The sequence below is a fragment of the Oncorhynchus tshawytscha genome, linkage group LG03 (assembly GCF_018296145.1).
Source record: "Oncorhynchus tshawytscha isolate Ot180627B linkage group LG03, Otsh_v2.0, whole genome shotgun sequence".
Lineage (NCBI taxonomy): Eukaryota > Metazoa > Chordata > Actinopteri > Salmoniformes > Salmonidae > Oncorhynchus > Oncorhynchus tshawytscha.
Window position 1 is genome coordinate 20979 of NC_056431.1, and position 27248 is coordinate 48226.

At 48.8% G+C, this 27248-nt stretch overlaps 2 protein-coding genes across 5 annotated transcripts in view; both read right to left on the bottom strand.

Annotated features, from left to right (window-relative positions):
* Window positions 1–1198: 1198 nt before the first annotated feature.
* Window positions 1199–8879, bottom strand: si:dkey-117n7.5 (uncharacterized protein LOC559444 homolog). The gene is made up of 4 exons (XM_042306755.1): window positions 8725–8879; window positions 8300–8557; window positions 7539–7586; window positions 1199–2166 (listed from the first exon to the last, which is right to left on the bottom strand). Exons 2-4 carry the CDS (start codon window positions 8505–8507, stop codon window positions 1976–1978), a joined length of 447 nt encoding a protein of 148 aa, XP_042162689.1. The 5' UTR covers window positions 8508–8557; window positions 8725–8879; the 3' UTR covers window positions 1199–1975.
* LOC112239893 (collagen alpha-6(VI) chain-like) overlaps window positions 8875–27248 on the bottom strand; it is a 34894-nt gene continuing 16520 nt past the window's right edge. For all 4 annotated transcript variants that reach the window (XM_042306741.1, XM_042306746.1, XM_042306753.1 and 1 more), the window contains 23 exons: window positions 26064–26156; window positions 25838–25891; window positions 25591–25662; window positions 25179–25205; window positions 24877–24975; window positions 24359–24421; window positions 24003–24068; window positions 23727–23780; window positions 23580–23615; window positions 23369–23431; window positions 23170–23232; window positions 22985–23047; window positions 22270–22332; window positions 22096–22146; window positions 21676–21711; window positions 21483–21545; window positions 19824–19886; window positions 19593–19628; window positions 19464–19500; window positions 19322–19333; window positions 10872–11365; window positions 10663–10762; window positions 8875–9389 (listed from right to left, as the gene is read on the bottom strand). In XM_042306741.1, the coding sequence (XP_042162675.1) occupies window positions 8875–9389; window positions 10663–10762; window positions 10872–11365; window positions 19322–19333; window positions 19464–19500; window positions 19593–19628; window positions 19824–19886; window positions 21483–21545; window positions 21676–21711; window positions 22096–22146; window positions 22270–22332; window positions 22985–23047; window positions 23170–23232; window positions 23369–23431; window positions 23580–23615; window positions 23727–23780; window positions 24003–24068; window positions 24359–24421; window positions 24877–24975; window positions 25179–25205; window positions 25591–25662; window positions 25838–25891; window positions 26064–26156 (2223 nt within the window). The remainder of the gene's footprint in view (window positions 9390–10662; window positions 10763–10871; window positions 11366–19321; window positions 19334–19463; window positions 19501–19592; window positions 19629–19823; window positions 19887–21482; window positions 21546–21675; window positions 21712–22095; window positions 22147–22269; window positions 22333–22984; window positions 23048–23169; window positions 23233–23368; window positions 23432–23579; window positions 23616–23726; window positions 23781–24002; window positions 24069–24358; window positions 24422–24876; window positions 24976–25178; window positions 25206–25590; window positions 25663–25837; window positions 25892–26063; window positions 26157–27248) is intronic.

Below are 27248 nucleotides of genomic sequence, written 5' to 3' on the forward strand. Positions count from 1 at the left end.
TCATCTTTTTAAGTGGGAGAACTTGCACAATTGGTGGCTGACTAAATACTTTTTTGCCCCACTGTATATATTTAGTTTTTTTTTTTTTACCGGCACCGCCAACGATGGGATGATTCAGGAGCCCACTCTCAAGGAGTGTAGACAGCCTGCTGCCGCTCTGCTAATCATCAAATGAGGGGAGGAGGTAGGGGGCCCACATGGGTAACTGGGGGGGTCCTACCTTGATTGGGTAACTGACTAATACATCATTTCTTTGTGTGAGTCGGGCTGGGCCCAAGAGGCAAAAACAAATACAAATAAAAAATGTAAATCTTTAAAAAGTAAATCCAGCACAGGAGCCCACACCAACATAGTGTTTTATAGGGGTGTTAGGCCACGAGCTGCCAGAACAGCTTCAATGCGCCTTGGCATAGATTCTAGAAGTGGACCTAAACCATGCCAGGAAAATACATCCCACACCATAACATATACTTTGTATCCCTCATTTACTCAAGTGTTTCCTTAATTTGGGCAGCTACTGGTATGCCTACAGCCGGGAAGGGCACAATTTGGGCAGCATATGCACCAAATATAGGTTACAGCTTGTTTCGTTGTGGCCATAGACAATCCATAGAAGAGTTTTGGAATCTCTTACCCTGGCAATTTGACTCTTATACTCATGGGTACTAGCAATAGCTACCAGTCCTGATTTGAATGGGAACAGCCATCTATGGATTATATTTCTATGGTAGGTTGCTGCTGTAGGTTTGCCTTTTGCAGATTAAAAAATAATATTGTGGGAAAAAACGTACAGTTTGGAAAGCAAATGCATACACCTGAAAGAAGACTAATCAGCCTGTAAAACCAATATAAATAAATAATAAACTCCCATTTTTTCGTGAACAGCAGCACTGTTTTAAAAAGTAGCTCATCTTGAGATAGGCTATCGCCACGACGACGAGTGCATCGGCCATCACCGTGAGTAGCCCATGGCTTCATCTTCATCATTAGGTGAGTCAGTGTTCCACTGGAAATTGTATTTAGTAACTTACTGTATGTATACATACGCATGTATTTCCTTCTAATATTGGACATATCTGTGTGTCTCTTCATTGGCCTGGGATATTGTTATGATTTCTTAATCCGGCCCAGTATCCATTCAGAATCAATATCAGTAGAATAAGGTCATAAGAGCATCAAAAATACACTGACCGCTAAGGAATTTGTGGAGTTTTATTTTCAACACTTAGCATCAAATGTATTTGTCACATACACATGGTTAGCAGATGTTAATGCGAGTGTAGCGAAATGCTTTTGCTTCTAGTTCTGACAATGCAGAAAAAAACGAGTAATCTAACTAACAATTCCAAAACTACTACCTTATACACACACAAGTGTAAAGGGATAAAGAATATGTAGATAAAGATATATGAATGAGTGATGGTACAGAAGGCATAGGCAAGATGGAGTAGATGGTATCGAGTACAGTATATACATATGAGATGTAGGGTATGTAAACAAAATGGTCAAGTTAGAGGAAACAGACACACAGTGCAACAAATCCTATTTACAAACACTGAGCGGATGACATACAGCCTGAATTTACATCTACGGTTAACATCCAAGTTAACAGTGCATTGCCTGGTGCTTGAGTTGGTTTGGTAGCTGTTGATCTGTGAGGATGGAAAATAGCCACAAGAGACACAGGTTATTTCATTGCTTTAAAGTCATTCTCACAAAAGCAGCAGTGCCCTTATGGATGTTTGTTGCATGACTGCATGAGAGTCAGATCCGTTACTTAGGTCTGCTTGAACAGACTTGAATAAAAGAGAAATATTCATACTTCTGTTTCAGTCATTTCTACCCAAAAGGAGAACAACTAAATGCTAAAGTTAAGGGCCAGAGTTATTTACACAGACAGTGTTGTTTTGATGTTCACACCTTGAATGAGACATTTGTTTGGCTGGTTTCTGGCGTGATCTTCAATTCACTCTAATCAGGGTTTTACATGTGTGGAGTTCCTCCTCAGACAGAGGCCTTCGCAAGCCTCCTGCGTCTCGAAGCGGTTACCGTTGCCGCCACAGCCGCCATACCAGAAACGGGAGCACTCGCTCTGTATTGTGTCGAAGTACCACTTCAGAGTGTAGTTCTCACAACCTCCCTTGTCCTGTTTGATGAAACATGCATCTGGGGAAGAGGGAGAGGAAACGGGGCAAAGGAGAGAAATGGGAGATAGAAAAAAGGGGATACGATTCAGGAGAAAACAAAAGAGGGGAGAGGAAAGGTAAGAGGAGAGGAAAGAGAGGAAAGAGAGAGGAGAGGAAAGAGAGAGAGAGGGAGAGGAAAGAGGAGGAGAGGAAAGAGAGAGGGAGGAGAGAGAGAGAGAGAGGAGAGGAGAGAGAGAGAGGAGAGAGGAAAGAGGAGGGAAAAGAGAGGAAAGAGAGAGGGAGAGGAAAGAGGGAGAGGAGAGAGAGGAGGGAAAGAGAGAGAGGAGGAAAGGAGAGAGAGAGGAGAGGAAAGAGAGAGGGAGAGGAAAGAGAGGAGAGGAGGAAGGAGAGAGAGAGAGGAGAGGAAAGAGAGAGAGAGGAAAGAGGAGAGAGAAAGAGAGAGAGAGAGGAAGAGAGAGGAGAGGAAGAGGGAGAGGAAAGAGAGAGAGGAGGAAAGAGAGAGAGAGAGGAAAGAGAGAGGAGAGAAAGAGAGGGAGAAGAGAGAGAGAGGAAAGAGAGAGAGAGAGGAAAGAGAGAGAGGAGAGGAGAGAGAGAGAGAGAGGAGAGGAAAGAGAGAGGAGAGGAAGAAAGAGAGAGAGGAAAGAGAGAGAGAGGAGAGAGAGAGAGAGAGAGAGGAGAGGGAAGAGAGAGAGGAGAGGGAGAGAAGAGAGAGGAGAGGAAAGAGAGAGGAGAGGAAAGAGAAGGAGGAGAGAGAGAGAGAGAGAGGAAGGAGAGAGAGAGAGGAAGAGAGAGGAGAGAAAGAGAGAGAGGAGAGGAGAGGAAAGAGAGAGAGAGAGAGAGGAAAGAAAGAGAGAGAGGAGAGGAAAGAAGAGAGAGAGGAGAGAGAGAGAAAGAGAGAGAGGAAAGAGAGAGAGAGAGGAGAGAGAGAGGAGAGGAGAGAGAGAGGAGAGAGGAAGAGAGAGAGGAAAGGAGAGAGAGAGGAAAGAGAGAGAGAGGAGAGGAAAGAGAGAGAGGAGAGGAAAGAGAGAGAGGAGAGGAAAGAGAGAGAGGAGAGGAAAGAGAGAGAGGAGAAAAGAGAGAGGGAGAGGAAGAAAGAGAGGGAGAGGAAAGAGAGGGGAGAGGAAAGAGAGGGGAGAGGAAAGAGAGAGGGGAGAGGAAAGAGAGAGGAGAGGAAAGAGAGGGGAGAGGAAAGAGAGGGGAGAGGAAAGAGAGGGAGAGGAAAGAGAGAGAGAGAGAGAGAGAGAAAGAAAGAGAGAGGAGAGGAAAGGAAAGAGAGAGGAGAGAGAAAGGAAAGAGAGAGGAGAGGAAAGAGAGAGGAAGGAGAGAGGGGAGAGGAAAGAGAGAGAGAGGAAGGAGAGACAGGGGAGAGGAAAGAGAGAGGGGAGAGGAAGGAGAGAGGAGAGAGAGAGAGAGAGAGAGAGGAGAGAGAGAGGAGAGGAAAGAGAGAGGGGAGAGGACAGAGAGAGAGGGGAGAGGAAGAGAGAGAGGGGAGGAAAAAGAGAGAGGAGAGGAAAGAAAGAGGGAGAGGAAAGAGAGAGAGGAAGAGGAAAGAGAGAGGGGAGAGGAAAGAGAGAGGGGAGAGGAAAGAGAGAGGGAGAGGAAAGGAAAGAGAGGGGAGAAAGGAAAGAAAGAGAGGGGAGAGGAAAGAAAGAGAGGGGAGAGGAAAGGAAAGAGAGAGAGGAGAGGAAAGGAAAGAGAGAGAGGAGAGGAAAGAGAGAGGGGAGAGGAAAGGAGAGGGGGAGAGGAAAGAGAGACGGGGAGAGGAGAGAGAGAGAGAGGAAAGAGAGAGAAAGAGAGAGGAGAGAGGAGAGAGAGAGAGAGAGGGAAAGAGAGAGAGGAGAGGAAAGAGAGAGAGGAGAGGAAGAGAGAGAGGGAGAGGAAAGAGAGAGAGGAGAGGAAAGAGAGGGGAGAGGAAAGAGAGAGGGAGAGGAAAGAGAGGGGAGAGGAAAGAGAGAGAGGGGAGAGGAAAGAGAGGAAAGAGAGAGGAAAGAGAGAGGGGAAGGAAAGAGAGAGGGGAAAGAGGAAAAGAGAGAGAGGAGAGGAAAGAAAGAGAGGAGAGGAAAGAGAGAAAGAGGAGAGGAGAGAAAGAGAGGAGAGGGAGAAAGAGAGAGAGGAGAGGAGAGAGGAGAGGAAAGAGAGAGAGGAGAGGAAAGAGAGAAGAGGAAAGAGAGAGGAGGAAAGAGAGAGGGGAGAGGAAAGAGAGAGAGGAGAGGAAAGAGAGAAGAGGAAAGAGAGAGGGGAGAGGAAAGAGAGAGAGGGGAGAGGAAAGAGAGAGGGGAGAGGAAAGAGAGAGAGAGAGGAAAGGAAAGAGAGAGAAAGAGAAAGAGAGGAAAGGAAAGAGAGAGGGAGAGGAAAGAGAGAAGAGGAAAGAGAGACAGGGGAGAGGAAAGAGAGAGAGGGGAGAGGAAAGAGAGACGGGGAGAGGAAAGAGAGAGAGGGAGAGGAAAGAGAGAGAGGGAGAGGAAAGAGGAAAGAAAGAGAGAGGGGAGAGGAAAGAGAGAGGGGAGGAAAGAGAGAGGGGAGAGGAGAGAGAGGAAAGGAAAGAGAGAGAGGAGAGGAGAGAGAGAGGAAAGAGAGAGAGGAGGAGAAGAGAGAGAAAGAGAGAGGAAGGAAAAGAGAGAGAAAGGAAAGAGAGAGGGGAGAGGAAAGAGAGAGGGGAGAGGAAAGAGAGAGGAGGGGAGAGGAAAGAGAGAGGGGAGAGGAAAGAGAGAGGGGAGAGGAAAGAGAGAGGGAGAGGAAAGAGAGAGAGGGAGAGGAAAGAGAGAGAGGGAGAGGAAAGAGAGACAGAGAAAAGAGAGACAGGGGAGAGGAAAGAGAGACAGGGGAGAGGAAAGAGAGACAGGGAGAGGAAAGAGAGACAGGGAGAGGAAAGAGAGACAGGGAGAGGAAAGAGAGACAGGGGAGAGGAAAGAGAGAGGGGGGGGAAAGAGAGAAGAGAAAGAGAGAGGGGAGAGGAAAGAAAGAGAGGGAGAGGAAAGAGGAGAGAAAGAAAAGAAAGAGAGGGGAGAGGAAAGGGGAGAGGAAAGAGAGAGGGGAGGAGAGAGGGAGAGGAAAGAGAGAGGGAGAGGAAAGAGAGAGGGGAAAGGAAAGAGAGGGGAGAGAGAGGGGGGAGAGGAAAGAAAGAGAGAGGGGAGAGAGGAAAGAGAGAGGAAAGAAAAGAGAGAGGGAGAGAGGAAAGAAAGAGAGAGGGGAGGAAAGAGAGACAGAGGAGAGGAAAGAGAGAGGGGGAGAGGAAAGAGAGGGAGAGGAAAGAGAGAGACAGGGGAGAGGAAAGACAGACAGGGGAGAGGAAAGACAGACAGGGGGAGAGGAAAGAGAGGGGAAGGAGAGAAAGAGAGAGGGGAGGGAGAGAGAAAAAGAGAGAGAGGGAGAGGAAAGAAAGAAAGAGAGGGGAGAGGAAAGAGAGGGGGAGGGAAAGAGAGAGGAGAGAGAGAGAGGAAAGAGGAGGAAAGAGAGACAGGGGAGAGGAAAGAGAGAGGGGAGAGGAAAGAGAGACAGGGGAGAGGAAAGACAGACAGGGAGAGGAAAGAGAGAAGAAAGACAGGGGAGAGGAAAGAGAGAGAGGAGAGGAAGAGAGAGGGAGAGGAAAGAGAGAGGGGAGAGGAAAGAGAGAGGAGAGGAAAGAGAAGAGAGAGAGGGGAGAGGAAAGAGAGAGGGGAGAGGAAAGAGAGAGAGAGAGGAGAGAAGAAAGAGAGAGGGAGAGGAAAGAGAGAGGGAGAGGAAAGAGAGGGGAGAGGAAAGAAAGAGAGGAGAGAGGAAAGAGAGAGGGGAGAGGAAAGAGAGAGGGGAGAGGAAAGAGAGAGGGGAGAGGAAAGAGAGAGGGGAGAGAGGAAAGAGAGGGAGAGGAAAGAAAGAGAGAGGGGAGAGAGAAAGAAAGAGAGAGGGAGAGGAAAGAGAGAGGGGAGAGGAAAGAGAGAGGGAGAGGAAAGACAGACAGGGGAGAGAAAGAGAGACAGGGAGAGGAAAGAGAGAGGGGAGAGGAAAGACAGACAGGGGAGAGGAAAGAGAGAGGGAGAGAGAGGGAAAGAGAGAGAGAGAAAGAGAAGGAGAGAGAGAAAGGAAAGAGAGGGGGAGAGGAAAGAAGAGAGAGGGAAAGGAAAGAGAGAGGGAGAGGAAAGAGAGAGGGAGAGAGGAAAGAAAGAGGGGGAGGAAAGAGAGAGGGAAGGAAAGAGAGAGGGGAGAGGAAAGAGAGAGGGAGGAAAGAGGAAGGGAGAGGAAAGAGAGAAGAGAGGAAAGAGAGAAAGAGGAAAGAGAGGAAAGGAAAGAGAGAGGGAGAGGAAAGACAGAGGGGAGAGGAAAGAGAGGGGGAAAGAGAGAGGAGAGGAAAGAGAGAGGGGAGAGGAAAGAGGAAAGAGAGGAAAGAGAGAGAGGAAAGAAAAGAGAGGGGAGAGAGAAAGAGGGAGGGGAGAGGAAAGAGAGAGGGGAGAGGAAAGAGAGAGAGAGGGAGAGGAAAGAGAGAGGGGAGAGGAAAGAGAGAGAGAGGAAAGAGAGAGAGGGGAGAGAAAGAGAGAGAGAAGAGGAAAGAGAGAGGGGAGAGGAAAGAGAGAGGGGAGAGGAAAGAAGAGAGAGAGGAGGAGAGGAAAGACAGAGAGGGGAGAGGAAAGAGAGAGGAAGAGAAAGAGAGAGGGAGAGGAAGGAGAGGAGAGGAGAGAGAGGAGGAGGAGAGAAAGAGAGGGGAGAGAAAGGCAAGAGAGAGAGAGGAAAGGAAAGAGAGGGGAGAGGAAAGAAAGAGGGAAAGGAAAGAGAGGGAAAGAGAGAGGGAGAGGAAAGAGAAAGGAGAGGAAAGAGAGAGGAAAGAGAGAGAAGAGGAAAGAGAGAGGGAGAGGAAAGAGAGAGGGGAGAGAGAGGAAAGAGAGAGAGGAAAGGAAAGAGAGAGGGAGAGGAAAGAGAGAGAGAGGAGAGGAAAGAGAGAGGAGAGAGAAGAGAGAAAGAGAGAGAGAAGGAAAGAGAGAGGGGAGAGGAAAGAGAGAGGGGAGAGGAAAGAGAGAGAGGAGAGAGAGAGGAAAGAGAGAGAGAGGAGAGGAAAGAGAGAAAGAGGAGAGAGAAAGAGAGAGGAGGGAGAGGAAAGAGAGAGGGAGAGGAAAGAAAGAGAGAGAGGAGAGGAAAGAGGAAAGAAAGAGAGAGGGGAGAGGAAAGAGAGAGGGGAGGAAAGAGAGAGAGGAGAGGAAAGAGAGAGAGGAGAGAAAGAGAGAGGGGAGAGGAAAGAGAGAGAGGAGAGGAAAGAGAGAGAGGAGAGGAAAGAGAGAGAGAGGAGAGGAAAGAGAGGGGAGAGGAAAGAGGACAAAGCCAAAGGTTGAGACTCATGCCTTTTACACTATTGTACAGACCCGAGCCTGCTGTCTTTTCACATGTATTATTGCATACAAAATTAGAGAGAGATGTGGTCCTTACCCTGGTTAAGAACTGTACTTTCCTCTGTCCTCAGGAGGGTTGTGTGATCTGTGAATACATAACATTAGAAGAAAATCTCTGGCGTAGTGCTGTGAATGATGACCTCGCAGCTGACATGACAACACAACAACATGAAACAACATGACAACTGACAAAAGTGGCATCACAACTTTTGTCATTTCAATCCTGTAATTGCCATTCTGTTTAAACAAGGTATATTACAGTCACTAATGTTAAGGGTTCAGCTCATTAGAATTCTCTCAACTGAAAGCCTCCTGATTTGAGAATGCAAATACAACAACTAGTGTTCTCCTCTCATGCAGCATTATGTGATTCAGCATTTGACAAACATCACAACAGTCGTTGTAATTCAGGTTGTGGCTAACAGAGCTCTACATCTATGACCTCCACATGATGTTCAGTAGAGGGCTGGGGGACTTTACTGGAAGTGCCACACGTCTCAAAGCATTCGTTTTCCGTGATAAAACGGTTGGCGTTAGCGTCACAACCGCCATACCAAAAAGGCAAGCATGCACAGAGCGTTTTGTTAAAGTGCCATCGCTGGCCATAGTCCCCGCAGTTAGTGTCACTGTCCACATCCAACTTACAGTGGGCTAAAAGCAGAACAAGCAGGTTTGTAAACGGGGAGGAAGACATGCAGTATGAGGTTGCAAACTGAGACTACTCATGTAGTGGGATACGAGGGAACGTGAGGGAGAGAGAAATAGAAGTTCTGTTATAAATGTGGGGTTACTGATTACCATTAGAGTTTGGCTGTGGCCGGGACGGTGAAGTGGCTCCATCTCCCCTGGAGAAGGCATGTATAGTGTCAACCTGGTCAAGAGCTATCTGAGTCGGAAATACACCAGTGTGCTCCAGGAACTCCTCCTCATCTGTGTACTCCTCTTCCTCTTTCCACACATCCCACTCTGCCTGTCCTTGTCCCTGTCCGTGTTCCTGTCCCAGCATCTGCTCACACTTGAGTTTGAGACGGGCAGGAGGGTAGCTGTTCCCTCCCTCTGAAATAGTGAGGGAGAAGTGAGAGAGTTAGGACACACAGTAGCACTGCCTTGGCAGCAGCTAATGGGGATCTCTAATAAATGCAAATGTTAAAATGTATGATTTATTCTGGCATAATTATCTCTCCCTCAAGAGACAACCAGATGAAGAAGCTAGTGTTCCTTACTGCTGAGGACCCTGAGGAAGGCTCTGAAGAAGCGCTGTGCGTAGCCTCTCTCCCACTCCTTCACGTGCCACAGATGGAGCAGGTGCTGCTCTGACGGCGTGCTCGCCAACTCCTCCACCTGTGTGCTGTTGTAATGGTCGCCCACCGCGATCACAAACAGGGAAACGCCCTGACACTTGGCCTTCTGGGAAATGTAGGCCAGCTTGGCCTGGTCCCAGTGGGCTGTCTCGACCCCACCACAGCCAGCACCACTCTACTCTTCCTGGGCCTGGTGGCCTTGAGGAACACCTTGCTCAGAGCGTACTCCAGGGTCTGCCCCAGAGACGACACTCCTCCCTGCTGCTGCATGCTCCTCAGGTGTGTCTGTAGACCAATGTGGTTGTGGTACTTCTGCAGGTCAAACTCTACCTTGACGGCCTGGGAAGTCTGGGGGAGCAGAGAACCACTGGTCTGGAGAAGGGCCACTCTGGCCCGGCCGTCAGCCACGCTGGGTTTGGGGCTCCAGGCTACCTGCTTCACCACTGAGCCCAGAAGCTCCTGGACGCCAGCGTACTGATCGGCCCGGATCTCCCTTGAACCGTCCACCACCAGGGTCAGGTCCATATCCACCACCAGGGGCCGCTGAGCGTCAGTAAAATCACACCCCTGGGCTGGTTTACAGTGGTCTGATGGACACACAGAACCAGAGCTTAGAGATAATAGTAGTAGAGTAGTAGCAATAGTAGTACAGTAGCATCAGTAGTAGTAGTACAGTAGCCTCAGTAATAGTCATACTGTAGTAGTGCAGTAGCATCAGTAGTAGTAGTACAGTAGTAGTAGTAGTACAGTAGCATCAGTAGTAGTACAGTGGCATCAGTAGTAGTACAGTGGCCTCAGTAGTAGTAGAGTAGCAGTGCAGTAGCATCAGTAGTAGTAGTACAGTGGTAGTACAGTAGCAGTAGTAGTACAGTAGCAGTAGTACAGTAGTAGTAGTACAGTAGTAGTAGCAGTACAGTAGTAGTGCAGTAGCATCAGTAGTAGTAGTACAGTAGCATCAGTAGTACTGTAGTAGTAATAGTATTAGTAGTGCAGTAGCATCAGTAGTAGTATGAGGAGTAGTACAGTAGCATCAGTAGTAGTACAGTAGCATCAGTAGTAGTAGTACAGTAGCATCAGTAGTAGAACAGTAGAATCAGTAGTAGTACTGTAGAAGTACAGTAGAATCAGTAGTAGTAGTAGTAGTACTGTAGTAGTACAGTAGCATCAGTAGTAGTATTAGTAGTAGTACAGTAGCATCAGTAGTAGTAGTAGTAGTAGTATAGTAGAATCAGTAGTAGTATTGTAGTAGTACAGTAGAATCAGTAGTAGTACTGTCATAGTACAGTCGCATCAGTGGTAGCAGTAGTAGTATTAGTAGTATTACAGTAGCATCAGTAGTAGTAGTAGTAGTAGTAGTAGTAGTACAGTAGCATCAGTAGTAGTACAGTAGAATCAGTAGTAGTAGTAGTAGTAGGAGGAAGAGTACAGTAGCAGCATCAGTAGTAGTAGTAGTAGTAGTAGTACAGTAGCAGCAGTAGTAGTAGTACAGTAGCATCAGTAGTAGTGTATTAGTAGTAGTAGTTGTAGTGTAGTACAGTATCATCAGTAGTAGTAGTAGTAATGTAGTAGTACAGTAGCATCATTAGTAGTGTAGTAGTAGTGTAGTACAGTAGCATCATTAGTAGTGTAGTAGTAGTAGTAGTACAGTAGCATCAGTAGTGTGTTAGTAGTAGTAGTAGTAGTGTAGTACAGTAGCAGTAATGTAGTAGTAGTAGTACAGTAGCATCAGTAGTAGTGTATTAGTAGTACAGTAGCTTCAGTAATAGTGTAGTAGTAGTAGAAAATGATTTATGCCCAAGGGGAATATTTGTACATTGATACCAAATAAGACTATATTTTATTATGTCCCTGTGTGCTTACCGTAGCAGATGACGCAATTTTTTATTCTTGTCAGCACAGCATTTTGGTCCTGTGACCTATCCACCAGCCGAACAAGGATGAAGCTGCCCGTGTCATCAGCCTGCGCCACAACAAAACAAAAACACACATGGGCTGCATTTCAATTCACCAGCCTTAACGCTGCCCTGTTCACTATCCCATAACCAGAAAGCATCTGTTAGCAATTGTACCTCAAAAGCCCGTTGAACATCGGGGGAGTTCCTCATGGCGATGACAGCAGGAGCAATGTTCAGGGCCTTGAACTCCATGGCGGCCGTGACGATGGCAGCGCTGTCCACAGAGGGCCCGTTGGTGAAGAACACTGCCACCTTCCTCATCGTCAACGCTTTACGGGTTCGCTTGAAGACATGGCGCCCCACAAAGCGCATGGCCTCCCCAAGATGGCGCTGGTTGGACGTTCGTTCCAGTGCAATGTTTTGGATGGCCTCCAACAACTCCGGCTTGCGTTGGTAGTCCTGGAATCGGATCAGGTACTTGGTGTTGGCACTATAGGATACCACGGCAACGCGTGCACCCGTCGGGCAGTTGCTCTCGGCGATGGCAACGTCATCCAATATGGAGAGGAGAGCGGAGCGCATCCTCTCAAACGTGGCAGGCTCCACATCCTGTGACATATCCAGAGCAAAGACCAGCTCTGTGGGGTAGGCTGGGCACGCTGCCTGGCCTGGGGGATAGAGTGAGAGGCATGGAGAGAGGTACAGAGAGAGGAGAGGGAGAGAGGTGGAGAGAGGTACAGAGTAGGGGAGAGGGAGAGAGGTACAGAGTAGGGGAGAGGGAGAGAGGGAGAGAGGGGAGGGAGAGGTAGAGAGAGGGGGGAGAGGGAGAGAGGTACAGAGAGAGAGTAGGGAGAGGGAGAGAGGTAGAGAGGAGAGAGGGGAGAGAGGTACAGAGAGAGAGAGGGGTACAGAGAGGAGAGAGAGAGAGGGGAGAGGGAGGAGGAGAGAGAGAGGGAGAGGGAGAGAGGTAGAGAGAGGGAGAGAGGAGAGAGGACAGAGAGAGAGAGGGAGGGGAGAGGGAGAGAGGTACAGAGAGAGAGGGGAGAGAGGTAGGGAGAGAGGGAGAGAGGTACAGAGAGAGAGGGGAGAGGGGAGAGGGAGAGAGGTACAGAGAGAGAGAGGGGAGAGGGAGAGAGGAGTACAGAGAGAGAGAGGGGAGAGGGAGAGAGGTACAGAGAGAGAGAAGGGGAGAGGGAGAGAGGTACAGAGAGAGAGTAGGGGAGAGGGAGAGAGGTACAGAGAGAGAGAAGGGGAGAGAGGTACAGAGAGAGAGAGGGGAGGGAGAGAGGTACAGAGAGAGAGTAGGGGAGAGGGAGAGAGGTACAGAGAGAGAGAAGGGGAGAGGGAGAGGTACAGAGAGAGAGAAGGGGAGAGAGGTACAGAGAGGTACAGAGAGAGAGTAGGGGAGAGGGAGAGAGGTACAGAGAGAGAGTAGGGGAGAGGGGAGAGAGAGTACAGAGAGAGAGAAGGGAGAGGGAGAGAGGTACAGAGAGAGAGAAGGGGAGAGGGAGAGAGGTACAGAGAGAGAGAGGGAGAGGGAGAGAGGTACAGAGAGAGAGAGGGGAGAGGGAGAGAGAGAGGAGAGAGAGAGAGGGGGGAGAGGGAGAGAGGTACAGAGAGAGAGAGAGGAGAGGGAGAGGTAGGAGAGAGAGAGGAGAGAGGTAGAGGGAGAGGGAGAGAGGTAGAGAGAGAGAGAGGGAGAGGAGAGAGAGGAGGTACAGAGAGAGAGGGGAGAGGGAGAGAGGTACAGAGAGAGAGGGAGAGGGAGGAGAGAGAGAGAGAGAGGGAGAGGAGAGAGAGAGAGAGGGGAGAGAGAGGTACAGAGAGAGGGGGGAGAGGGAGAGAGGTACAGAGAGAGAGAAGGGGGAGAGGGAGAGAGGTACAGAGAGGGGGGAGAGGGAGAGAGGTAGAGAGGGGAGAGGGAGAGAGAGAGGGAGAGAGAGGGTACAGAGAGAGGAGAGGGAGAGAGGTACAGAGAGAGAGAGGGGGAGAGAGGTACAGAGAGAGAGGTAGAGAGTAGAGAGTAGGGGAGAGGGAGAGAGGTACAGAGAGAGGGAGAGGGAGGGGGAGAGAGGTACAGAGAGAGAGGGGAGAGGGAGAGAGGTACAGAGAGAGAGAGGGGAGAGGGAGAGAGGTACAGAGAGAGAGAGGGGAGGGAGAGAGGTACAGAGAGAGAGAGAGAGAGGGGGAGAGGTACAGAGAGAGAGAGGGGAGAGAGAGGTACAGAGAGGGAGAGAGAGGGTAGAGAGGGGAGAGAGAGAGGTAGAGAGAGAGAGGAGGGAGAGAGGTACAGAGAGAGAGTAGGGGAGAGGAGAGAGAGGTACAGAGAGAGAGAGGGGAGAGGGAGAGAGGTACAGAGAGAGAGGGGAGAGGGAGAGAGGTACAGAGAGAGAGAGAGGGAGAGAGGTACAGAGTAGGGGAGAGAGGAGAGAGGTACAGAGAGAGAGAGAGGGAGAGAGGCACAGAGAGGAGAGAGGTACAGAGAGGGAGAGAGAGAGAGAGGGAGAGAGGTACAGAGGTAGAGAGAGAGTAGAGAGGGGGAGAGGGAGAGAGGTACAGAGAGGAGAGGGGAGAGAGAGAGGGAGAGGAGAGAGGGGGAGAGAGGAGGTACAGAGAGAGGGGAGAGGGAGAGAGGTAGAGAGAGAGAGGGAGAGGGGAGAGAGGTACAGAGAGAGGTACAGAGTAGGGGAGGGGAGAGGGAGAGAGGTACAGAGAGAGAGTAGGGAGAGGGAGAGGGAGAGAGGTACAGAGAGAGGGTACAGAGAGGAGGGGAGAGAGGTACAGAGAGAGAGGGGAGAGGGAGAGAGGTACAGAGAGAGAGTAGGGGAGAGGGAGAGAGGTACAGAGAGAGAGTAGGGGAGAGGGAGAGAGGTACAGAGAGAGAGGGGGGAGGGAGGGAGAGAGGTAGTAGGGAGAGGGAGAGAGGTAGAGGGAGAGGGGAGGGAGAGAGGTACAGAGAGAGAGAGGGGAGAGGGAGGAGGTACAGAGAGAGAGTAGGGGGAGAGGAGAGGTACAGAGAGAGAGAGAGAGGGAGAGAGAGAGTAGAGAGAGGGAGAGAGGTACAGAGAGAGGGGAGGGGAGAGAGAGAGAGGGGAGAGGGAGAGAGGTACAGAGAGAGAGAGGGAGAGGGAGAGAGGTACAGAGAGAGAGGGAGAGGGACAGAGAGGGGAGAGAGAGAGAGTAGAGAGAGAGAGGGAGGAGGTAGAGAGGGGAGAGAGGTAGAGGGAGAGGGAGAGAGGTACAGAGAGAAGGGGAGAGGGAGAGAGGTACAGAGAGAGGGGGAGAGGGAGAGAGGTAGAGAGAGAGAGGGAGAGAGAGAGAGGAGAGAGAGAGAGAGGAGGGGAGAGGGAGAGAGGTAGAGAGAGGGAGAGAGGGAGAGAGGTACAGAGAGAGAGAGAGAGAGAGGGAGAGAGAGGAGAGAGAGAGAGGAGGAGAGAGGTACAGAGAGGGAGAGGAGAGAGGTACAGAGAGAGAGGGAGAGAGGTACAGAGAGAGAGAAGGGGAGAGGGAGAGAGGTACAGAGAGAGAGAGGGGGAGGGGAGAGGGTAGAGAGGTACAGAGGGGAGAGGTAGGAGAGAGAGGGGAGAGAGAGGTACAGAGAGAGGGGAGAGAGAGAGAGAGAGAGGGGAGAGGGACAGAGAGAGAGAGGGGAGAGGGAGAGAGGTACAGAGAGAGTAGAGGAGAGGGAGAGAGGTACAGAGAGAGAGAGGGAGAGGGAGAGAGGTACAGAGAGGGAGAGGGAGAGAGAGGGAGAGAGGTACAGAGAGGGAGGGGAGAGAGGTACAGAGAGAGGGGGAGAGGGAGAGAGGTAGAGAGAGAGGGGAGAGGGAGAGAGGTACAGAGAGAGGGAGAGGGAGAGGGGAGAGAGAGAGGTACAGAGAGAGAGAGGGGAGAGGGAGAGAGGTACAGAGAGAGAGGGGGGAGAGGGAGAGAGGAGAGAGGGGAGAGGGAGAGAGGTACAGAGAGAGAGTAGGGGGAGAGGGAGAGAGGTACAGAGAGAGAGAAGGGGAGAGGGAGAGAGGTACAGAGAGAGAGAGTAGGGGAGAGGAGAGAGAGAGAGGTAGGAGGGGAGAGAGAGAGGAGAGAGAGAGAGGTACAGAGAGAGAGGGGGAGAGAGGGAGAGAGGTACAGAGAGAGAGAGGGAGAGAGGAGAGAGGTACAGAGAGAGAGAGAGGGGAGAGGGAGAGAGGTACAGAGAGAGAGAGGGGAGAGGGAGAGAGGTACAGAGAGAGAGGGGGAGAGGGAGAGAGGTAGAGAGAGAGAGAGGGGGAGGGGAGAGGTAGAGAGAGAGTAGGGGAGAGGGAGAGAGGTACAGAGAGAGAGAGGGAGGGAGAGAGGAGAGGTACAGAGAGAGAGGGGAGAGGGAGAGAGGTACAGAGAGAGAGAGGGGAGAGGGAGAGAGGAGGGAGAGAGGTAGAGAGAGAGAGAGAGAGGGGAGAGGGAGAGAGGTACAGAGAGAGAGAGGGGAGAGGGAGAGAGGAGAGAGAGAGGGGAGAGGGTAGAGGTAGAGAGAGGGGAGAGAGGTAGAGAGGAGAGAGGGGAGAGAGGTACAGAGAGAGAGAGGGGAGAGGGAGAGAGGTACAGAGAGAGAGAGGGGAGAGGGAGAGAGAGAGAGAGGGAGAGAGGGGAGAGGGAGAGAGGTACAGAGAGAGAGAGGGGAGAGGGAGAGAGGTACAGAGAGAGAGGGGGGAGAGGGTAGAGAGGTAGAGAGGTACAGAGAGGGAGAGGGGAGAGAGGAGAGAGAGGGGAGAGGGAGAGAGGTACAGAGAGGGGAGAGAGGAGAGAGGTACAGAGAGAGGAGAGGGAGAGAGGTAGAGAGAGGGAGAGGGAGAGAGGTACAGAGAGAGGGGAGAGGGGAGGGAGAGAGGGGAGAGAGAGGGGAGAGAGAGAGGGGGAGAGAGGTACAGAGAGAGAGGGGGAGAGGGAGAGAGAGAGGACAGAGAGAGAGGGAGAGAGGTACAGAGAGGGGGAGAGGGAGAGAGGTAGAGAGAGAGAGAGGGAGAGGGGGAGAGAGAGAGGTAGAGAGAGAGGGGAGAGGAGAGAGGTACAGAGAGAGAGTACAGAGAGGGAGAGAGGGAGAGAGGTACAGAGAGAGAGAGGGGAGAGGGAGAGAGGTACAGAGAGAGGGGGGAGAGGGAGAGAGGTACAGAGAGAGAGAGGGAGAGGGAGAGGGTACAGAGAGAGGGGAGAGGGAGAGAGGTAGAGAGAGAGGGGAGAGGGAGAGAGGTACAGAGAGAGAGAGGGGAGAGAGGGAGAGAGAGAGAAGGGAGAGAGAGAGGTACAGAGAGAGAGGGGAGAGGGAGAGAGGTACAGAGAGAGAGAGGGGAGAGGGAGAGAGGGAGAGAGGGGAGAGAGGAGGTACAGAGAGAGAGTAGGGGAGAGGAGAGAGGTACAGAGAGAGAGGGGGAGAGAGGAGAGAGGTAGGGGAGAGGGAGAGAGGTAGGGAGAGGGAGAGAGGTACAGAGAGAGAGAGAGGGGAGAGGGAGAGGTAGAGAGAGAGAGGGAGAGAGGGACAGAGAGAGAGAGGGGAGAGAGAGAGGTAGAGAGAGAGGGGAGAGAGAGAGGTACAGAGAGAGAGAGGGGAGAGGGAGAGAGGTACAGAGAGAGAGTAGGGGAGAGGGAGAGAGGAGAGAGACAGAGAGGTAGAGGGAGAGGGAGAGAGGTACAGAGAGAGAGGGGAGAGGGAGAGAGGTACAGAGAGAGAGTAGGGGAGAGGGAGAGAGGTACAGAGTAGGGGAGAGGGAGAGAGGTACAGAGTAGGGGAGAGGGAGAGGGAGAGGTACAGAGAGAGAGAGGGGAGAGGGAGAGAGGTACAGAGAGAGAGAGGGGAGAGGGAGAGAGGTACAGAGAGAGAGAGAGGGAGAGAGGTACAGAGAGAGAGAGGGGAGAGGGAGAGAGGTACAGAGAGAGAGAAGGGGAGAGGGAGAGAGGTACAGAGAGAGAGTAGGGGAGAGGGAGAGAGGTACAGAGAGAGAGGGAGAGGGAGAGAGGTACAGAGAGAGAGTAGGAGGAGAGAGGTAGAGAGGGGAGAGGGAGAGAGGTACAGAGAGAGAGTACAGAGAGAGAGGTACAGAGAGAGAGAAGGGAGAGAGGTACAGAGAGGGGGGGAGAGGGAGAGAGGTACAGAGAGAGAGGGGAGAGAGAGGTACAGAGTAGGGGAGAGAGAGGGAGAGAGGTACAGAGAGAGAGGGAGAGAGGTAGAGGGAGAGGGAGAGAGGTACAGAGAGAGAGAGGAGAGGGAGAGAGGTACAGAGAGAGAGAGGGGAGAGGGAGAGAGGTACAGAGAGAGAGAGAGGGAGAGAGGTACAGAGAGAGAGAGGTAGGGGAGAGGGAGAGAGGTACAGAGAGAGAGGGGAGAGGGTACAGAGAGAGTAGAGAGAGAGGGGGAGAGGGAGAGGGTACAGAGAGAGAGAGGGAGAGAGGTACAGAGAGAGGTACAGAGAGAGAGTAGGGGAGAGGGAGAGAGGTACAGAGAGAGAGAGGGGAGAGGGGAGAGAGGTACAGAGAGAGAGTAGGGGAGAGGGTACAGAGAGAGGAGGGACAGAGAGAGAGAGGGGAGAGGGAGAGAGGTACAGAGAGAGAGGGGAGAGGGAGAGAGGTACAGAGAGAGAGAGGGAGAGGGAGAGAGGTACAGAGAGAGAGAGGGGAGAGGGAGAGACAGAGTAGAGGGAGAGAGAGAGAGGGGAGAGGGAGAGAGGTACAGAGAGAGAGGGAGGTACAGAGGGGGAGAGAGGTACAGAGGGGAGAGGGAGAGAGGTAGAGGGGGAGAGAGGTACAGAGAGAGAGAAGGGGAGAGGGAGAGAGGTACAGAGAGAGAGAGGGAGAGGGAGAGAGGTAGGAGAGAGAGAGGGAGAGAGGGTACAGAGAGGTAGGGGAGAGAGAGAGGTACAGAGAGAGAGGGGGAGAGGGAGAGAGGTACAGAGAGAGAGAGGGAGAGAGGGTACAGAGAGAGAGTAGGGGGAGAGGGAGAGAGGTACAGAGAGAGGTACAGGGGAGAGGGAGAGAGGTACAGAGAGAGAGAGGGGAGGGAGAGAGGTACAGAGAGAGAGGGGGAGAGGGAGAGAGGTACAGAGAGAGAGTAGGGGAGAGGGAGAGAGGTACAGAGAGAGAGAAGGGGAGAGGGGAGAGGGTACAGAGAGAGAGTAGGGAGAGAGGAGAGAGAGAGAGAGAGAGAGAGGGGAGAGGGAGAGAGGTAGAGAGAGAGAGGTACAGGGGAGAGGGAGAGAGGTACAGAGAGAGAGTAGGGGAGAGGGAGAGAGGTACAGAGAGAGAGAAGGGGAGAGGGAGAGAGGTACAGAGAGAGAGAGGGGAGAGGGAGAGGGTAGAGAGGTAGAGAGAGAGTAGGGAGAGGGAGAGAGGTACAGAGAGAGAGTAGGGAGAGGGAGAGAGGTACAGAGAGAGAGTAGGGAGAGGGAGAGAGGTACAGAGAGAGGTAGGGAGAGAGAGAGGTACAGAGAGAGGAGGGGAGAGGGAGAGAGGTACAGAGAGAGAGGGGGGAGAGGGAGGTAGAGAGAGAGGGAGAGGGAGAGAGGTACAGAGAGAGTGTAGGGAGAGAGAGAGGTACAGAGAGAGTGTAGGGGAGAGGGAGAGAGGTACAGAGAGAGTAGGGGGAGAGGGAGAGAGGTACAGAGAGAGAGGGAGAGGGAGAGAGGTACAGAGAGAGGGGAGAGGGAGGGAGAGAGGTAGGGGAGAGAGAGAGGTACAGAGAGAGAGTAGGGGAGAGGGAGAGAGGTACAGAGAGAGAGTAGGGGAGAGGGAGAGAGGTACAGAGAGAGAGTAGGGGAGAGGGAGAGAGGTACAGAGAGAGGTAGGGGAGAGAGAGAGAGGTACAGAGAGAGGGGAGAGGGAGAGAGGTAGGGGGGAGAGAGAGGTACAGAGAGAGAGTAGGGGAGAGAGAGAGTAGAGTAGGGGAGAGAGAGTAGGGAGAGGGAGAGAGGTACAGAGAGAGAGTAGGGGAGAGGGAGAGAGGTACAGAGAGAGAGTAGGGGAGAGGGAGAGAGGTACAGAGAGAGTGTAGGGGAGAGGGAGAGAGGTACAGAGAGAGAGTAGGGGAGAGGGAGAGAGGTACAGAGAGAGAGTAGGGGAGAGAGGTACAGAGGAGGTACAGAGAGAGAGGTACAGAGGGGAGAGGGAGAGTACAGAGAGAGAGGAGGGGAGAGGTACAGAGAGAGAGTAGGGGAGAGGGAGAGAGGTACAGAGAGAGTAGGGGAGAGGGAGAGAGGTACAGAGAGAGAGTAGGGAGAGGGAGAGAGGTACAGAGAGAGTGTAGGGGAGAGGGAGAGAGGTACAGAGAGAGTGTAGGGGAGAGGGAGAGAGGTACAGAGAGAGAGTAGGGGAGAGGGAGAGAGGTACAGAGAGAGTGTAGGGGAGAGGGAGAGAGGTACAGAGAGAGAGTAGGGGAGAGAGGTACAGAGAGAGAGTAGGGGAGAGGGAGAGAGGTACAGAGAGAGAGTAGGGGAGAGGGAGAGAGGTACAGAGAAAGAGAAGGGAACAGGGGGGCAATGGTATTTTTAATGACAACCATTCATAACATCATTTTGCCAAGAGTTCTGGTTTGATTACACCAGAATCTTCAGTCAAGTACATACATTTATTTGGACGATGAAGGGTTAATGGAGACATACCTTGAGAGCATGCTGTTTGGGGGAGAAAAATATCATAGTTCAGAGACAAAATTAGGAATGAATTAATCTTTGCTTATGAAAACATGACCTTACCAGCAATAAAGCAATTGACACATATAGAGCAGGAAAACCAAGAGCTTACCACAGTTATCACGGATATAGGTGGTCAGCTGGCATTCCTAGGGAGACAAAATAACATGTTAAATAGCTCCCAAGATTCTCTACAGAAAATGTTTTAAATTGGAACAAAAATCAGACAGAATACACATACAGACATGGCTCTCTCTCCTGGTCTGCCTCTAGAGCCCTAGATAGAAATAGAGAATTAGTCAGAAATCCACATCCAAACAGTGAATATCTTGCCAATACTTCTACTGTAAAACAACCAAAACCAAAACTACGATTATTATTCACTTGAAACAAATAACAACAATAAAACAACTAATACATGAGATTTGTAAAGTTCTTTTAAAAGATCTAAAAATGCAAATGAAATACTAACAATGTGTCCAGGTGGTCCAATGGATCCGGGATCTCCTGACTCACCCGATCTGCCCGAGTTCCCCTGGTTCAATCACATCGTAACATTTGGCCATTTTAACAGAAGATTTTATACATGTCAACACATATTAGTACCTGTGGCACAAGCGAATATCACAAGGTTTGAAGTTTGAACTAACCCTAACCCTTATTCTAAAACTAACCCTTACCCTAACCCTTATTCTAAAACTAACCCTAACCCTTATTCTAAAACTAACCCTAATTCTAAAACTAACCCTAACCCTTATTCTAAAACTAACCCTTACCCTAACCCTTATTCTAAAACTAACCCTTACCCTAACCCTTATTCTAAAACTAACCCTAACCCTTATTCTAAAACTAACCCTTACCCTAACCCTTATTCTAAAACTAACCCTAACCCTTATTCTAAAACTAACCCTAACCCTATTCTAAAACTAACCCTAACCCTTATTCTAAAACTAACCCTAACCCTTATTCTAAAACTAACCCTAACCCTTATTCTAAAACTAACCCTAACCCTTATTCTAAAACTAACCCTTACCCTTATTCTAAAACTAACCCTTACCCTTATTCTAAAACTAACCCTTACCCTTATTCTAAAACTAACCCTTACCCTTATACTAAAACTAACCCTTACCCTAACCCTAACCCTTATTCTAAAACTAACCCTAACCCTTATTCTAAAACTTACCCTTATTCTAAAACTAACCCTTACCCTTATTCTAAAACTAACCCTAACCCTAATTCTAAAACTAACCCTTACCCTTATTCTAAAACTAACCCTAAATCAAAACCTAACCCTAAATCAAAACCTAACCCTAAATCAAAACCTAACCCTAAATCAAAACCTAACCCTAAATCAAAACCTAACCCTAAATCAAAACCTAACCCTAAATCAAAACCTAACCCTATCCCTAACTGTAACCTTAACAAGCAGTTGCTTATCAACAGATAGTTTGTTAATAGTATGACCATCTGTAGAGCATCTATACTGAGTGTACAAAACATTAAGGACAGCTTGCTACTATTGAGTTGCACCCCCTTTCTCCCTCAGAACAGCCTCCATTCGTCGGGGCATGGACACTACAAGGTCTCCAAAGCGTTCCACAGGGATGCTGGCCCATGCTGACTCCAATGCTTCCCTCAGTTGTGTCAAGTAGGCTGGATGTCCTTTGAGAAGTGGACCATTCTTGGTCCAGAAAACTGTTGAGCTTGAAAAACCCAGCAGCATTGCAGTTCTTTACACAAACCGGTGCGCCTAGCACATACTACCACACCCTGTCCAAAGGCAATTACATCTTTTGTCTTGCCCATTCACCCTCTGAATGGCACACATGCACAATCCATGTCTCGAGGCTTAAAAATCCTTCTTCAACCTGTCTCCTCCCCTTCATTTTCACTGATTTAAGTGGATTTAAAAAGTGACATCAATATGGGATCATAGCTTTCGCCTGGATTCACCTGGTCAGTCTATGTCACGGAAAAAGCAGACGTCAATGTTTTGTACACTGGGATTATCCAAATAAAGTGTGACCGTTCTGGGCACTAAAAATGTAGTGGTATTGATTTAACAGTTGCAGCAATGCATGTGCAACAGGACGCTCTGGGGTCTCCTGGCGATAGTGTGTGTGAGTCTCACCCCTCTGCCTCGGTTTCCTTTGGGGCCTGGACCTCCTTTGACTCCAAAATCACCACTTTCACCCTGAAGATGACAAACAGGAAAAGGGGATTGTTTACCTTTTGTGAGCTTCAGAATGCAATGTGCCATGATTGGATTCCAGCCTTGTTCTCTTATCCATTCTGAAAGGGGAGATTTTATATCAATAACTGACCTGTAATCCAGGGTAACCATGGAAACCAGGCTCTCCCTTTAAAGTAATCACAAAACACAAGGAATAATTTATTAGTGTCCATCAAACATGTCTGGAATACAAATCTACTGTATATTAAAATCCTTTCATTTGAATGAAACGATAATAGGCAGAATCTAGCACCCAACCAGATCTGATTAGAGAAGGTGCTGGAGGAATAAAACGCCACTAGAGAAGTAGGAAAAAGTCTCTGAACACTTCCAGTCAGATGCACATTTATTTCATTTAGCTGAGCTTTCGGTCAGTCGACCATCATTTAGATGAAGAGACATTTTATTTTATAATCTACTAAGTACATGAACAATATTTTCCAAAGGGGAAACTACTAGGATGTCTATGGACAGCAGCTGTTGATCTGAGTACTGAGTAAGTGTACCTTACCTTCATTCCCTGGGGTCCGGGAGGCCCATGGCCGTCACTGCCATCAAGACCCTGTATTAAAGAAAACACACCATCACGTCCCATTCTTACATGACCTTACAAACACATGCAGTGTGTGTACAGCATGTGTGTGTGCATGCAGGTAAAGTGTGTAATGACAAGGCAACACCTTACCGGCATCCCTCTTGGCCCAAGTGTTCCAAGGGCTCCGTTGACTCCGAGGTCCCCAGGTTGGCCCTGTGAGGAAACCACACAGTATTGGGTTGGAAGAAGGGCTATAAAACATTATTTTACAGACATTTTTTAATGTATACTTTTTATGTGTCTACATGTAATATGTTTCAGTTGCTCTGCAGGCCTGGTAACAAATTGTCCTACCAAGATGGCCAATGTATTGTAATGTATTACATAACTGTAGGTCAAAGGTAATGGAATATGTTGAATATAAATACCAAATGCAGAGTTTGAGGGTTTGAGAGGACGAGCGTACTAAAAGTCCTAATGGTCAATAGGGAATTATAAATAGGAGTTGGGTTTCAGTTCAACATCTGTTTAGAATCTGTGGAATGTCACTCCTGAACTCAGAGTGACGTGTGCTACGTTCTGTACATGGAGTCTGGGGCAGGATACTTGTTATTTGGCCAAGTTGTACTGCAAGGACTTCTGATTGGTCAACCCTAAACTAGGATGGGGGTTATAAATGGCATCTTGTTCCTTTGTTCAGTGGGGAAAAGCTGAGGACAGGGGAGACTGAACACATCTGAACATCTACCTCCCAGCATAACATCTTGATTTATCCTTCTCAAATTAACCTATTTTTCTCCCCCTGATTTGCTTTGTAGTTTGTGTTATTGAAGAATATCATAAATTGCTAACAAAGGCAATGCACCTTCTGTCCATTCATCCCTCGTCTTCCTGTTGATCCTTTGCCACCCATAGTTCCAGGTGTGCCCTGAGGGAAAAGCCATTCATACGCAATCATTACATGTCAACATCACATAACAGTAGGATTTATGTATCAGGCATCCTCAATGTGGTAAGATGGGATGGAAGTAGAAAGGTAAGAAAAGTGACCTGAGGTCCAGGTAAACCCTGCAGGCCCCTGGGTCCGGGCTGGCCCAAGTCTCCTCTTATACCCTGTGCACACAGGAGAGAAACATGTTCAGCAACAGTATCTGAGGTATTGGTGGACTGTTCCAAATGCAACAGAAGTGCATTAGTAGTAGCATTACTGTGGAGTTGTGGATGAGGGGAATGGGTATATATTACTTACCTGTGGTCCAGAAGGGCCAGGAATTCCTTGGAGGCCTACATCTCCTGGATCCCCTGGTGTTCCCTAGACACACACACACAGGCAAACATACACACAAAACACACATACACACACAAAGAACACAGTAATGGGTACATACAGTAGATATAGATAGTAATCCTAGGGACTGTTATTCATGAAGTAGCTTTGTTGATAATGCTGCCTACTGTACATTTGGACCAGGGAGACCTCTTCTTCCTTGAGGACCCTACAAAGCAGGACACAGGACATAATCATCACTTGACAATTGACCAAAAAGGTGAGACAACATCAGTATAACAGGACAAGGACAGCTTAGCAGAAATGAAACTTCGCTCACTGGGTTTCCAACGATTCCACTTTCTGCTCGACTGCCCTCTTCTCCTGAGTCTCCCTGTCGGTGTGGAAAGGGAGACGAGAAAAAAGGTGTTTTTGAGGGAGAGAGAGGATGAGAATAACAGCAGTGTTGTCACCCTCCAGGACGGTAAGGGAATCCTGCTTTACTCACTAGAAAGAGCCAGTCAAAATGATCTGGTACTTGCAAATGAACTTGGTGAATAAGCGATTCTGATTCTTAGATCAGTACATTGACAGTGGCCAACTACAAGCTACATACCGGTAGTCCTGGGTTTCCCCTTCCTCCTTTGGGACCCGCGACAATGCTGTCCACTCCAGAGTCTCCCTAAAAGACCAGAGACTAACTTTTAGTAGCAGTTAGAAAATAAGATATAGAAACACTGCATTTGTTACAGTCTAAACCACAACTGTCAAACTCATTCCGAGTCTCTGTGGGTTTTTGCTCCTCCCTTGTACTTGATTGATGAATTAAGGTCACTAATTAGTGAGGAACTGCCCTCCTCTGGTTATCTAGATCTTAATTGAAAGGAAAACCTAAAACCAGCAGATTCTGGTCCCTGAACCATTGTAAATCATTTGCACTGTTAAATGGCGTCCATAGTTTATGTGACTTACAGGGTCACCTCTAAGTCCACGCTGCCCCTTCACTCCTGGCTCTCCTATGAGGCCGCTGTTGCCCTGCAAGAGAAACCACCATCAATAGGTTAGACATTAGAGAAGAGAATCGAGTAAGAGTAGGATATTGGGGACATAGGAGAAGTATATTGGTGACATATGAGAACGATATTAGTGATATAGGAGAAGTAAACTGGTGACATGGGAGTAGTATATTGGTGACATAGGAGTAGTATATTGGTGACATAGGAGTAGTATATTGGTGACATAGGAGTAGTATATTGGTGACATAGGAGTAGTATATTGGTGACATAGGAGTAGTATATTGGTGACATAGGAGTAGTATATTGGTGACATAGGAGTAGTATATTGGTGACATAGGAGTAGTATATTGGTGACATAGGAGTAGTATATTGGTGACATAGGAGTAGGATATTGGTGACATAGGAGTAGTATATCAGTGACCTAGGAGTAGTATATTGGCGAAATATATGTAGAATATGAGAAATTGTGTTTACTGGTCTTCCTGGGTTTCCTCTCTCTCCTGCAGCTCCAGCTGTTCCAATCAGACCCTGTTCACCATCAACCCCATCAAGGCCATGGTCTCCATCATCACCCTGCCATGGTAATGTGCACACTGATTCACAACACACTAAACAGCAGACGTTTACATCCACACAATGAAAAAAAGAAAGCACCATGGTAAACCTTGTTTTCCATCGGTTAAGACAAAATACCTAGTATACTGCACATAGAAAGGTTTCTACTGTACACTACATTTAGCTGTGTGAACGTGGTATCAACAGCTTCATACACTTACCCTGTCCCCTCTGTAGGCTCTTGAGCCCTGGAAAAAAACAGAGAACAGATGGGATTATTTTAGACTGGTAACTCCAGCGCATCATGGTTCAGAGATCAGATGGGATTATTTTAGACTGGTAACTCCAGCGCATCATGGTTCAGAGATTAGATGGGATTATTTTAGACAGGTAACTCCAGCGCGTCATGGTTCAGAGATCAGATTAGATGGGATTATTTTGGACAGGTAACTGCCCCAGGGTCATGGTTCAGAGGTCAGATTAGATGGGATTATTTTGGACAGGTAACTTCCCCAGGGTCATGGTAAAAGGTGATCTAAAAGCAGATGTCGGGAAGACATCTAATGGGAAACATTCCAGACCAGACAGTCTATAAACATAGATTTTTGGTTAGTCAGTAGTCCATCTGCTCACCTTGACGCCTCTCCTCCCAGAACAGCCCTGTAGTCCCTGTGGGCCAGTGGGACCTGGTGGACCTCTCTCGCCCTGTGGCAAATCAGAGAGCGAGGACAAGGGTCATTGGTTTTAAGGTCAAAGGTCACAGGTTATTAAACTGACTTGTAGACCTTGCCCACCATCCACGATTCATATGTTTTGATTTGTCAGATGTCTGAATACCACACTGAGAATTATTCTTCCCTCCCTGAAAACACACACTTACAATCCCCCCATCCTCGCCAGGGAAGCCAGGGTGTCCTTTCAGTCCTGGCTGACCCTGTAAGGAGAGAAATGAAAAACAAATGAGGAAACTGAAACTGGCAAAGGGAGGACTGACGAAGTACATTAACCCACATCTTCTTTACAGTATTTTAACAGTGTTAAATTACTGTGTCACGTCACATCTTAAACACTGTATAATTTTATAAAGAAGGCTCAGAGGGCCTCACCTTTGTCCCTGGGTGTCCTCTGTTGCCACGGATACCCTCATGTCCGGTGCACTTACACATCACATTGCAGCACTCCCTCTCAGCCACTGTGTCCTGGAGAGAGAACGGGAGAGGGGGAAGAAAGAGGGGGAGAAGGAGAGAGTGGGATAGAAAGAGAGAGAATGAGACCATGTGTTATTAAATCCAATATGTCATTTGTTGACATACCCTCATAATTGGAGACACCTTTGGAGGCACTCATCTCAAAAGCCACTCTAAAAACAACCAATCATGTCACTGCTCTGTTTTTCTGACTCCAGTGGCTCCTGTTGCTAAGTACATTTCTAGCAAGTGACGACTCTATTTCGTGGTGTACTATATCCCATTTCCCATGACCCCAGAGTTCTAGTTTTGATGCTTCCAACCTGACATGCCGAAACAGGAACACAATTCCTTTGTCATTTCTGACATCCTGACATCCTTCAACAATGTCACATAATCCACTTTTTTAAACAGAAACATTTGTCATTGTACTGTATGACCCTTGTACTGTATTGTACTGTATGACCCTTGTACTGTATTGTACTGTATGACCCTTGTACTGTATTGTACTGTATGACCCTTGTACTGTATTGTACTGTATGACCCTTGTACTGTATTGTACTGTATTGTACTGTATGACCCTTGTACTGTATTGTACTGTATGACCCTTGTACTGTATTGTACTGTATGACCCTTGTACTGTATGACCCTTGTACTGTATGACCCTTGTACTGTATTGTACCCTTGTACTGTATTGTACTGTATGACCCTTGTACTGTATTGTACTGTATGACCCTTGTACTGTATTGTACCCTTGTATACTGTATGACCCTTGTACTGTATTGTACTGTATGACCCTTGTACTGTATTGTACTGTATGACCCTTGTACTGTATGACCCTTGTACTGTATTGTACTGTATGACCCTTGTACTGTATTGTACTGTATGACCCTTGTACTGTATGACCCTTGTACTGTATGACCCTTGTACTGTATGACCCTTGTACTGTATTGTACTGTATGACCCTTGTACTGTATTGTACTGTATGACCCTTGTACTGTATTGTACTGTATGACCCTTGTACTGTATTGTACTGTATGACCCTTGTACTGTATTGTACTGTATGACAGAAATACTTCTCTATCCCTACAGCTGGGAATATGA